Source organism: Thamnophis sirtalis, unplaced genomic scaffold (genome assembly GCF_051295495.1).
Source record: "Thamnophis sirtalis isolate CommonGarterSnake01/CBP01778 unplaced genomic scaffold, rThaSir2_p1.2 scaffold_6, whole genome shotgun sequence".
NCBI lineage: Eukaryota > Metazoa > Chordata > Lepidosauria > Squamata > Natricidae > Thamnophis > Thamnophis sirtalis.
The window spans coordinates 106399647-106413684 of NW_028261386.1; the positions used below are offsets into that span (position 1 = coordinate 106399647).

The window sequence follows — 14038 nt, forward strand, 5'->3', positions numbered from 1 at the left end:
TTTTGAATAGTTAAACATTTTTTATATGTATGCTTGCTGTTTTTGGCCAGGGTACTTTAGTCCCACTTCTTTTATTCACCCTTTTTTCCTGTTTTACATTATCTGGTGTATTTTTATAGGGTAGTTTACAATAACTAATTTTATCTTGATTTTATCCATTTCATCTCTAAAATAACATCAGCTTGTAATTCTTGTTATTCTTATAGCTTTGACTTTTTTATTGCTATTTTGTTTTTAACTACTTGGGGTAATTTTGATTATATCTTGATTGCATTTGTATGGTTTTCCCCTTGTGATGATTTGATTTCTTTACTTTTTTATATTGCATTGTTCTAGTCTTTGGTCATAAGAAACATTATGTTTTTTAAGTTGCAACTAGTTTATGACCAGAAAATTTCATCTCCGCAGAAGTACAGAAGCCCCATGTCTAGGGATCTTGCAATCATTACTTTTTGGAGAATATATAGTACAATGCCATTGAATTAGAGTCTCCACTGAAGAAAGCTTGTCACAATACTATAGAATAACAGAGTTGGAAAGGACCTTGGAGGTCTTCTAGTCCAACCCCTGTTCAGGCAGGAAATCCTATACCATTTCAGGTAAATGGTTGTCCAATCTCTTTAAAAAAAAAACTTCCAGTATTGGAGCATTCACAACTTCTGGAGGCAAGTTGTTCCACTGATTAATTGTTTTGTCAGGAAATTTCTCCTTAGTTCTAGGTTGCTTTTTGTCAGGAAATTTCTCCTTAGTTCTAGGTTGCTTCTCTCCTTGATTAGTTTCCATCCATTGCTTCTGGTTTTACCCTCAGGTGCTTCTCAAGAGCTTCTCCTAAGCACCATTCTTGTCAACAGCCTCTCACAGCCATTGGGAAAGTGCTGAGCACATTTGGGGAGAAGAAACAGAACCAGTCATAGAGTACATGTGGTGGGCAGCAGAACGTAGGTGTGTTCACAAAGATATATACATCTCTTAGTAAGATCTGCCTTTAAATTTTATCAACAAACCAAACCAGCTCTATTCTTAAAAACAAAATAAAGAATATAAGCACATAAATCTCATATAAATCCAAATCCAAAAGCTCTGTTAAAGAGACTTGAAAAAAGGTGGAATTGACAGAAATTTAGAGTATAGCCTGATACAGCAGATAAGGGAAGCTACTTTATTTAGCAATAGCAGTTTACAGAGTCAGCGTACTGCTCCCAACAATCTGAGTCCTCATTTTACCCAACTCGGAAGGATGGAAGGTAGATCCTTAAGTCAGGATCGAACTCCTGACAATGAGCAGTGAGCTAGCCTGCAATACTGCATTCTAACCATTGCACCACCACAGCTCTTATACCATCAAATGTTAAACCCAGTTTGCTTAATACTGTCCATTTTAACTTCAAGCAGTTTGCAAAGATTTAGCCAGATGTCCTTATCAACTATACCCCCAGAGAATTTTTTTAACTGACAGCGAAAAGGGTTTAAACACTGATGCTCTGACTCTTCACAGCGCAGTGAATATACTGAAATGATCCTTATTCAGCAGTTGCGGAAAATCTGTATAAATTTATATTCTCTGGGTTTATGTTCTTGAAAAACATTGCAATTTTCTTGGAAGAGCCAGACGAACTACTGAAGCTATCCAGAATCCAGGACTTTGTTTTCTATGAAGGATTAACCCAGTATTGTAGTAGGCTGCATAGAGTTTGTAGTGGTGGTATACTTTATTATGAAAATATCACCTCTTTGAATAACATGCTGTTCTCTTTTAATAGCCTATGTTTGAGAAAATATTTCTTAAGTTCATGTAATTGCTTCATAAATAACCAATTAGTTTGACCAGAATGATCAATGCAATTCAGGTACCTTCTTTGAACGCAAATTTCCAATTCAAGTTTCAGAGGAGATCGCCTGACACATTGTTCTGCCTTCTTATACTCATTTGAGAAGACCAATAACTGTGGGCCGCTGGATGTGGCAAAGTTACAAAACCAGGAACCTTACGCAGCAATAGCTACATTGACTAACACAGTGAGTTTGAGTTTACTAATGTTTAGAATTTGACAGGTTCCCAAGCCTTATGACTGTAACACACTGTAGAAAATGAATGTATGTGTACTCTTTAAAAAAGGGTAACAATTATGGGAATCATGCTCCATTGTTATTAGATTTTGTATTATTATGCTCGTCCTTCCCAGTCCTTCCCTGCAATTCTCTGATCAAATATGGAGAGCACTCACCAGCCAGTCCCTATTTATATTTCACACTTAAATTAATTTTGTGACATTTTAATTTTTTCAGATGTTAATAGAGAAAAGAAATCGCTGACTTTCCTGCATAGTTTGTGATTTACAAGTTGGTTTTCCGTCTTTCTGCTACCTTAGAAAAGTATGATGCTGTAGCTATTTCTCCTGATAATCCTTATTATGGAGGAGTAGGATTTTATTAACATTAGGCTAACTCCAAATTCATTTATGGCAATTCAACCTCATCAGGTATCTCATTTTAGTCTACAATCTAAGTGATTCCTTTTTCAATTTAACTGCCAAGTTAACTGTCATTATCTCGGTTCAAGTTATTTTTAGAGGTATATAATGAGCAATAGATATTTTTCTATTAGTGCCATATTAGGATGGTGATAGCTTTGAGTGTTTTTACTGCTGAAGAAAGTGACAGCCTTCTTTGCAGTGGAATTATTCATCACCAACACCATCAGCTTAAAATATCATTATAAAAGAACAGAAAACTGAGGGAAGTACTACTATTTCTTAAATCTGTCCTATGCTATTTATTTAGAGCTAAGGAAATGTACATCCCAGACTTATTTATTGTTCTAATAGACAAGGAAATTATTAGTTTAAGCACTATGAAGTTCCCTCATTTTATTTAGAATGGATCTCTATTTATTTAGAATTGATTACTTCTGTTAAGATGGCAAGAATAAAGATTAATCTGAATATTGCAAACTAATTTTGTAAGAAATATATCCATCATCATCATTTGGACAGAGAATATAACTGGGGAGACAGTTGTGTTGATTTTGCAATCATAAACATTTCACAATTATTGTCAATGATAAAAAAATTCCTGTAACTGTAGAATCCATTTTTTAAAATTTACTTTAAGCACCAGCATAACTATGGGCTCTAGAAACATTTCTTGAGGTTGCTGGTGAATAGCCCCTCAGTTTTCAGATTATTCCTCCTCTTCAATACCAATAAAACAGCAAACAAATCAATAAAATATAGAACTCCAGAATTATAACCTTCATTTTTATAACAAATGCATATCCTATTTTAGACTCCTAATCTTGGAGGGATTCATTCAGGCCACAGAGTCCAATTTCCTGCACAATGTAGGAATTCAGATTAAAGCATCCCTGGTAGATGACTGACAGGAATGAACGTTTAAAAAAACCTTATCCACTAAGGAGGAGCCTACATTTGGCTGGGGTTTATATTGGCTGCTATTAACTAATACTATTAGCTAATGCTCTCCACCATAAGCAACCATCACTTTTCCATCCTATTCCTGACCTATGACGATAAATAGGTAGACAGACAGACAGACAGACAGACAGACTGAGATAGAGAGAGATATGATATGGGGGTGTTTCTCTTTATGGATTGTGGGGGTGTTTCTCTTTATGGAAGCTATCAAAACTTTATGGAAGCTATCAAAATTATGGAAGCTATTGAAATAGATAAACACCCCCATAACATGAATAAACGTGACGATGCTTCGCGCCTACCAGACATCTGGAAACCAGCCCTAGTCAACAAACGAGCCCCACCCACCACCCAGGCCATTACAACACGAAACAACAATAGACACACAGTCAGCACCAATCAGCACCAATCTACCAATCATGATACAACCACACAACCAATCATTCCACTTACTGAAACAAAGCCAGTACTCCACACACACACACACACCAAGATTTATAGAAAGATGGCAGCTCCTATCACACTTTAAGCCCAAAACCCAGCCTGAAGATGCCGAGTGAGACCTCACTGAAACGTTGCCAAGACAATTTCAATCTTACACGGGAAAAGACCCGAATACAACAAGACCAGCATATATGTGTGTGTGTGTGTGTGTGTGTGTGTGTGTGTGTGTGTGTGTGTGTGTGTATGTGTGTGTATGTGTGTATATATATATATATATATATATATATATATATATATATATATATATATATATATATATATATATATACACACATACACTTAAAGTCACTCCCTTTATTTATTTATCAGCATAAATATAACAAATATATATATATATATATATATATATATATATATATATATATGTATGTATATATGTATATATATATATATATGATAGATAGAGATATGTGTGTGTGTGTGTGTGTGCACACACACACAGATAAGTGCATATCTAATGTTTGTGATATACAGTATATAATCTATAATTTATATCTATACATCTATAAATATGGATAGATGCATATCTAATGTTTGTGCTGTTTTTTTTTTTTTAAACTATACCCTTTCTTACAGTAGTAGTGTTAGAAGAAGCACCTATAAATGGAAAAAAGGAAATGAACAGGTATTGGTTCCCTTATACTTAAGATCATTATTAAATCTGCATCAATAAATTCACTCTATTCTTACTGGGAAACAGTAATCTCTACTCCAGCGTAATTATATTAAAAAGTTATTGCTGCCATCAGAGGGCAGTATTTGCTACGGAGACTACAGTTTCAAGGGTTTTGTTTAAAGAAGTAGCCGGAGAAGTATAGAGAAGGATGTTATTATCAATTTTTCCCGGCTTCTTCTTTAAAAATCCCAGATATAGGCTTCATTTATATTTCAGATCCTGATAAACTTGTAATAAGCATAGATTAATAGCTTTTAAATTAAATTATACCTACAGAAGAAAACCTTAAATCAATGGGTTTGATATGAAAACACTAGTTTTTAGTGACCATAATAACTTAGCTGTTAAGTTGTTGCAAAAATGTAGTTATGGGCAAATAAACATTTATTATTATAATAAATATATGTAGCAGCCACATTCAGTTATCGTTTCCTACATAATTATTTGGAACTCCATGACTAATTATGTCAAGCACTGTCAGCTTTGGCCTCTTACATACAATTTTTTTCTGTGAAACCCAGAGAAAGATTGAAAAACTCTCACTTATCAGAGATTCGTAATTTTAATTTAAGTAACTGTGATTAGCTGTTAACTATGACTGAAAGAAATAAACAAACAAACAGGGAACTGCTACTCTGATAAGCCCTTATAAAGAAATATTCCAGATCAGAATTTGATGGATAGAATTGAGATTTATAAAGTGGATGTTTTCATAGTCCTTCTGGCATATAAACACAAAAAGATTGACACCTGTTCCAGTTCGTTCATATATGTCTAGTTAATTTACACTCAACTACAGATTGGCAGGAGTCTGAATTGTATTAACAGCATAGGTTTCCAAATATAATTATGAAGTAGAAAAATAGCAGAAACTGAATATCAGTAGACTTAGGGGGAAAGACCACATTCTCACAAAGGAAATTTTTTGGCATATTATTAATATTGATTTCAATTAGTACTTTCAATTCTTACATTTTCTAACACTTTTATTAAAAATAGTGTGTTTATGTTATTTTAAAGAAAAAGTCAGCCTCCATTTCTGAGCTTACAGACATGCTGCCCTTTATGCAATGGACACCTCATAAAGAAAAATCTTAAATTAATTACTCTTTTTTTTAAAAAAATCTTTCTGGACTAGTCTTCTACACCAGTGGTTTCCAAACTTGGCAACTTTAAGACTTGCGGACTTCAACTCCCAGAGTTCTCCATCCAGAAGAGCTAGCTGGAGAATTCTGGGAGTTGAAGTCCACAAGTCTTAAAGTTGCCAAGTTTGGGAACTGCTGTTCTACACAGATGAAAGGAACTAATGTCATGAAGATTTTCCCCCTTAAACAATGAGGTAGCACTGGAGGCATATAGATAGTCAACTTATGGCCGTTTGACTATCTGCATACTTCACCAACTTTTTGAAGTTACAATGGACTCCCTCCCAAAGGGATTTTAAGACCTCATTTTGAAGTACCAATATCCCTTCCCTGCCGTATTTTGGGTGCTCAGCAACCCATCCATATTTTCAGCTGTTTGCAGCATCCCATGGTTACATGACTGCGATTTACAATGTTTTTTTCCAGAACTCAGTGTTTACTTCTAATTTCTGGCAAAATCTGGCCCATAGCAAACAATGGGTTTAATGACCACCACAAAAAAATAATAAAATGGGCCGAGTCACATGGTAAGCTGCTTTATGACTGTCAAAACTGCCAGGATCAATTATGGTTGTAAGTTAAGGATAACCTCTACATTGTTATAGATATATTTTGAAACTTTTTTCCTGTGTGTTTTGTTAAAGATAAAGCCTCTTTTATGTGTAGGATCTTAAATGTCAAAAGCAGGACTGGGAGATATGACTCCTGCCTGTTGATTGTCTCTAACATCTCTTACAGTCTCTGTGTGCTTCTAAATAGGTTATACCAAGGTGGCGCAGTGGTTAAATGCAGCACTGCAGGCTACTGCTAGATCAGCAGGTCAGCGGTTCAAATCTCACCGGCTCAGGGTTGACTCAGCCTTCCATCCTTCCGAGGTGGGTAAAATGAGGACCCAGATTGTTGGGGGCAATATGCTGACTCTCTGTAAACCACTTAGAGAGGCCTGAAAGGCCTATGAAGCGGTATATAAGTCTACTGCTATTGCTATTGCTATACCTAGTATATATACTATAGTTTAGTACCTATTTTTCAGCCAAAGCAACTTTTATACCATGGGCAGCAAGGATGCAGACATGCCCTTTCTCTGCATGTCCAGAGCCTTTTTCAGAAAATAAAAGAAAGAAAAAAAGAGAGAAAGAAAAAGAAAGAAAGAAAGAAAGAAAGATCAGCAATTGAAATTGATATGTTGCAGCTGACCCTCCTAAATGTCATTTAAAAAAGGGGGAGGTGTAAAGAAAAATAAAAACCTGATCTCCAGTAAATGTACTGGTTCAGTAGCACAAAATGATTTGGGCAGTCGGAAGCAACTTTAGGAAGCTTGGAAGTGAGATGTGTTTAGGAGTTTAGAAGTCAGCCAGAGAGAGATATATGGCTGGGTTCAGACTGTCAGGTTTACAAATCATAATTGCTAGATTCATTAAACCACACAAACTACCTAGCATGATGTGCATGTGGGATGAAGGAGCATTATTTGTTATCGGTAGGGCTCAGTATGAATATAAATTATTAATTTTCCTGTCTTTTGGCTGTTTTGTCAAAACATTAAACTCTTCTGTATGTCCAAATGATGCTTCTGCCTTTAACTTCACCAATTTGGCTTTCGAAGAGGTTTTGCTGTAGCATTTTGTCTCTGCCCATTCACTTTGACAACCAGTACATATTGTTCACAAAGTCAGATGTTTTCATAAACCAAAAAAGGTTCAAGAACCTTCCTTCTTGCAAAATATTGTCCATTGCTGAAAATCAAATATTCTTTTGGTATGATTAGTAAAAACAGCTAAGTCTGAGGTATCAATTCATCAACAGACTCTTTCGTAAAAAAATAAAAAGGCACTGACATTAAATATCACCGATTACTTTGAAGAGAAACATCCTGTACCTGCTTTTTCATCTTGTTAGTGTTTATAGTTCTACTTTGCAATTCAGTTGTAGTGATTGCTATAAACTCAAAGGAGATCTGAAGGCTTATTTGGAGCAGGGATATGATCAAAACAGACCTGAAAAGCCCAACCAGGCTTGATGGTGTACTCACTTTGTCACACAGCTCTTCAAATGTGAAGTCTGCAATGGTTCCACATGCTTTATTCACTCTCAGTCCTCTGCCTTGTACTTTTAAAATCCTTGGTCTAGTTACTATGGGAACATGAACAAAGACTCAATCTTGTCTGGATAATTACTATAAAACTCATCTCTTACAGATAGGAAATGCATAGCTTGATGAATAATAGCACATGATTCAACACATAAATTAGACAAAATGCTGATACAATGACTGCCACTTGAGTGTGGCATCAACCCATATACAGCAGTAGAACTTATTAATTGGTCAGTGGAGATTGGGCATTGTGTTCTAAATGTATTCTCTTTCAAGAGAAATTAACTTACGTACAATCATTTTGTTTTTGAGCCAGCTCATCAAACAACTTATCCATGACAGCCTCCACATCAGCTTCACTTGTGCTACAGTGAAAAGAATAATAGAATATGAAATTAATAACACTTGAAGCCAACATCAAACAGCTGCCTGAGCTTGCTTAGCTTTCTGCCCATATAAGAGAGAGAGAGAGACAGAGAGAGAGAGAACGAACAGGATGTTATGTTGTAAATACAAACATTAGATTTAGAATTCACTTAAAAAGCAGAGAACATTAACTCTCAGGTAGATAATTTCATTTTATTTACATTCATTGAAAGACTTCTACATTTCAAGCTGTCTCCATTAATATGACAATGCAAGCAAGGCCATCCGTGCGATATAAGCACACAATGAGACAGGCAGAGTCCTGTCTATATCTTACAAAAAAGGTAAAAGCTGACTGACATCTGAGGGGGAACCTTTTGGAATTATGTGTATTCATAACACACACAACACTTGAAATAGATTGGAGTAAAACTGATCTCTCTTCTGCTGGCTACTGGAGTCCAGAATCAAGATTACAACCCTAAAACATTTTAGAATATCTATAATTTTTCAGAATATAATTTAGTTGATATATTCAAGGAGTTTATCAAAAGAAGTCCTTTGCTTTTAATCAAAAGTCACCCAATATTTACAGTTCTTTTTACCAATAAAAAAAAAGAAATTATGTAATACTTTGCTTAAAATTTAGAAGGTGCTCAAAATTTAAAATATTAACAACAGCAGCTGCTGAAATTTCCAAGCCAGATTTTCTATCAGATGCCTCTGGGACATCTGTTGGTAGAGCTAGAAGTTGTGTTTCAACATCACCCATTATGCAAACTTAAGACAGCTGTCCTGAGCTGGGCTAGCCTTTTTGATAAAAGATAATAAATTGCCATTTTATGTACATACTATTACATTCTTGTATTTTTTTATTTCCTGGAAGTAGAGAAATATTCACAACTTTTATTTCCTCAACTATCTGTGAGGGATCTTCTCTCTCTCTCTCTCTCTCTCTCTCTCTCTCTCTCTCTCTCTCTCTCTCTCTCTCTCTCAACTTCACTCACTCACACTGCGACTTGGAAAAGGGCAGAAGAGAACAATTATCTTCTTTTCTCTCCATTCTTAGATGGCAAAATATCAGGGCACTCCCAGATAACCAATACTGAGAGGCATAATATTTATTTATTTCGTTAGATTTGCATTCAGGAGCTCATGCAGCATGTATATAATGCTCCCTCCTTAATTTTTCTCCAAAACAAAAACTTACTCACATTGACTGTGTAAAATGGAAGTAAATGGGCCAAAGTCAACTAGGGGCCTCTACTGTTGAGGGTACACTGGAATGTGTATATCCCTTGTCTTAGTCCAACATTTTAATTACAATGTCACATTGGTTCCTAGCTCTGAAGGGTAGCATCACGTTCAAGTTTCCTTACTATTTGCAGCCTTTTATGCTCACACAAATTATGCTTGGTGAACTATGATGTATTGGGCTAATGGTGAAAAAACTCATGCTTGCTGCGAGTTGTAATACCAACATCTCTGGGACAAAATACAGATAAGAAATATGTTTATTAAGAGCGCTACATTAAAATTAGCATTCTGTAATTCTTGCCCATGAACTGCATGCAATGCAGGTTCAATGTATTCTTTCTCCAAAGCATCTACAGCGGAGGTGGGTTGCGCAGAAGCATTGTGCTTGCACGATCGAACCGGTAGCATCAGGATTTGCAACCCACCTCTGATCTACACAGTATATATACCAGTGATGGTGAACCTTTTTGGCACTGAGTGCCCAAACTGGATTGCGTACGTGCTGGAGTGCCGAAAAACCGTAGACCAGCTGGCCAGTGCGCATGTGTACGCCAGCCACCTGGTCTTTGGGTTTTCGGCATGCACATGCGTGCGGCCCAGCTGATCTTTGCATGCGCCAGAGTGCCGGAAACCCAAAGACCAGGTTTTATGTAACTCAGTAGCCACAAAATGCATAGAATTGTAATATTCAGAAATTCCAGAAAGTTATTGGAATAGTAGCCCCCTGTATTTGAAAGGTACCAGGTTAGGGAGAGTCGAGTTCAAGAATGGTTAGGTTAGCTTCTCAGCTGGTCTTTGGGTTTCCAGTGCTCTGGTGCATGTGAAGACCAACTGGCCAGAACAGCTGGCAAGAGCGCACGTGCCCACAGAGAGGGCTCTGCGTGCCACCTCTGGAACATGTGCCATAGGTTCGCCCTCACGGATATATACTATACTCTAGTAAGATGTAATCTAGCTTCAGCCTAGCTTAAACTGACTCCTTCCAAAAATCTACTATAGGAAATCCATTGGTGGGCTAGATGGAAATACAGGTAGTCTTCAACTTACAACAGTTCAATTAGCGACTGTTGGAAGTTAGAACAGCACTGAAAAAAGTGACCGTTTTTCACACTTATAACCATTGCAACATCTTTATGTTCATGTGATCAAAATTCAGACACTTGGCAACTGACTCATACTTATGACAGTTGCCATGTCCTGGGGTCTTGTGGACTCTTTTGCAACCTTCTGACAAGCAAAGTCAATGTATACACCAGATTCACTTAACAACCATTTTATTAACTTAACAATTGCAATGATTCATCTAATACTCTGTTTCCCTGAAAATAAGACCTGCCCGGATAAAAAGCCTAATCGGGCTTTTTAGCGTATGCGCTAAAATAAGCCCTCCCCGAAAATATTGCAACATAGCAGCAGCCATGAGGTGACCACGCTTGCCACCTCCTGAACCTCAAAAATAATAAGACCTCCCCAAAAATAAGGCCAAGCACTTATTTTGGGGTCAAAAGAAAATAAGACCCTGTCTTATTTTTGGGATAACACGGTAGCTATGGCAAGAAAAGTTATAATGGGGCAAAACTCATTTAACAACTGTCTCGTTTATTTTGGACTCAATAGTCATAAGTCAAGGACTACCTGTATTAAAGGTATTTATTTATTGCTCACCAAAAGTACAGATTTGTAGGATATTTAAATAGTAGTATAGATAGTCCAAAGCAAAGAATACAGACTTGGATTAGGACTGCTCTTTTTTACTAGCAGAAAACAACATTTTAAAATCCTTATAAAGTCATATAAAACAATACTATAATAAAAGCCAGAAGAAGATTTATTTTTCTATTGGCTTGATTAAAACCACTTTCCATTTCAGATGTTGGAACAACTTTATATCACATATACTTGTATTCCTAAATTGCTCTGAGAGTAAACTATCATTAGGGAAAGAAGAAATCAGAGCTATACAGATAAATTGTACTGATAGTTGTATTATAGCTTCATTTTTATCATTATCAAGAAATACAGAATTCTGAAGTCAATCAACATCCTAGATACAAGCAGATCATCTGTCAAAATAAGACCAAGTTTTGAATCCCCAAATGTTAACACCAAATAGTAAATGAGCCCCTATTTGTATAAATAATTACTTTACTACAATAAGGATGCTCATTTATTTAGAGGGAACTGAACACTCTTTGCAAGAAGATATTCATTGGTTTATAACCATCTGTCACTTCCATTCTGCAAGCAGCACACCTCCCCCCCCTTCTAATTAGTCTTAATTCAGTCACAGATTTGAAAAAGATGTTACTGGAGTTACTGGAAATAGTATCTGATGGTATGAATAATGTCTTTAGGGTTTATAGCAGTTGACTATAGGACCGACTTTGTTCAGTTTTCCTCCCCATCTAAAAGTTGTAATAAAATGCACAGAGTCAGTCTTAGTTTCTACCTACAGGTAGTACAGCTTTCCTGCCGCAGGCAGTGCACGCTTCCTGTAGTCTATTCCAGAATCCAGTTGGATAGTGTTGCAGTGTTTCTGAGCAGAGAAACAAAAGAAAGGTGGCATTACTTCTCTTAATCAAATGTTGCAGAGGTAACTTTGTGTTTGTGGTTTTTCCAACAATAACAAAAAACTGTGTGCAAAAATAAGCACCTATATAACATTACTGGCAAAAAAAAATATTGCATGAAGTAACCTACATAAATAAAAGTTGCATATCAGAAACTTGGTCGCAAAAGCATATATGGAGTTTTTATACTTTTAAAAATAACAGCTGACACCAGGACTCTATGTTTATTACCAAAACAGTAAAAGAAGTGCAATATCAAACATTATTTCTAAATAGAAAGCTGGTATTTTCTTCAAAATTTCAATCCGTGCTCCAATTTGTACTTCGTTGCATATCTTCTTGCCATCTATTCTTTTTTTAACTTTTAAAAATAATACACCCAACAGAAACAACACATGTATTAATTGGGTCTCTCTTTGGGTAACTGACTTCTCCATCATAGGACTGATTAAAGCCTACAGGCATGATTGCATTCCATACTCACTAATCACCATCAGGGATTCCTAATCAGCAGCTAAAGAACTTTTAAGGGGAGTCTTTGTATTTTTTTGCCCTTAATTTTCAAAGCTACAATCCTAACAGAATTGGTTTACATTAAAATCTTGATATGATTGTATTTTATCTGATAATGTTTAAAAGCCCACTCTTGTTCCCTCTGAATTGGTAGCACAGTCAAATGGTAGAGCTGCATGTCTTGCCAAAAAAACAATTTCAGTTTCACAGATATGAACTGTGACTTCTTACCTCATTTAGCCTCAAGGCTATGAATTATTCAGCTATTCAAATTATTGGGTGTTGGATTATTAGTTCTACAGAACATAGTATGTGCATGTGTATTGGTCAATCATATTCTAAAGTTTAATTAGGATGGTTTAAAAAGTTCTCTCACACATACCAAGCATACCCAAAAAATCCTGTCTTTTCTTTTGAAAGACAAAACACATTTATAAAGCTTTCCCCTCATCTTAAAAAAGGTAGAAATGGTGTTAATATGACAATCAAACACAGTGGTATTTAAGTTAATATTGCTATTGAATGAAAATTTTCTCCATAAAATAGCAGTGGCTCTCAATGGACTATTTATTTTAAATGTGTTGGGACATTAGTAGAAGATGAATTAAGTCCCATCACAAAATCCACATTCCTGGTTACACTAACCATGCAGAAACACAAACATTTTTCAAATATATCAACAGAAAGCTTTTCCTTTATGTTGCAATATATCAGATATAGCAGTGCTGCGGTATACTGTCTTGATTCATCAAGGGAAAGGTCTTCTCCTGAAGGATCCAATAGCATTCCTTCCATAACTATCACAAACAGACTTGCTCTTGCTAGCCTCTAGACTGTGTTCCCGAGACTCTGCAATAAATATTCTCTATGTCAATGTTTTTTCCAACTTGGCAACTCTAAATATGTAGGCAGAGATAGGTTTTCCAGAAGTGAACCAGAACATGGTAACAGTGCTAATACAGCAATAGCACATTTACTGTACTTCAAGAAAAAAATCAATAATGTTTTTACGGTTTTTCAAACACCCTCCAAAGAAGAGTAGAAAACTTGGTGACTACTGATGCTTGATTTCTAAAAGTAGCCACCGAAAGTATAGATGAGCATAAGCATTTAATTTACATCTTGCAGTACATTTTTCCATTAAATATATAAATCAGATTTGTCAAACTTCATTAAAAGAAAAGGAAAGGGAACCTACTCCTCCACGGACATTTTACATTGTCCTAGAGTTCCCCTAACGTTTGATCATGGGCAATGTTAACTTGTACTTAATGTAAGATGCAAATCAACCCATCAAGAAGAATGTATGAGAAACACTGGAATTAAATGTCATGGGAATAAATAAAATTTACTGAATTTACTATCCTGTAAAGTCAACAAGTATAGTTTTGGTTCTGGCTGGAAAAACAGCTAATCAAAAGAAGTGGCAACACATGAAATCCTATTGCTGTAGATGGGCGTTCGCTCCTATGATGGCA

At 35.9% G+C, this 14038-nt stretch overlaps 1 protein-coding gene across 3 annotated transcripts in view; it reads right to left on the bottom strand.

The window, feature by feature from the left end:
* Positions 1-14038, bottom strand: part of AFG1L (AFG1 like ATPase) — a 64613-nt gene that overhangs the window by 13355 nt on the left and 37220 nt on the right. For all 3 annotated transcript variants that reach the window (XM_087718674.1, XM_087718673.1, XM_087718675.1), the window contains exons 8-10: positions 11931-12013; positions 8149-8219; positions 7792-7892 (exon numbers count right to left, since the gene is read on the bottom strand). In XM_087718674.1, coding sequence (XP_087574800.1) covers positions 7792-7892; positions 8149-8219; positions 11931-12013 — 255 coding nt within the window. The remainder of the gene's footprint in view (positions 1-7791; positions 7893-8148; positions 8220-11930; positions 12014-14038) is intronic.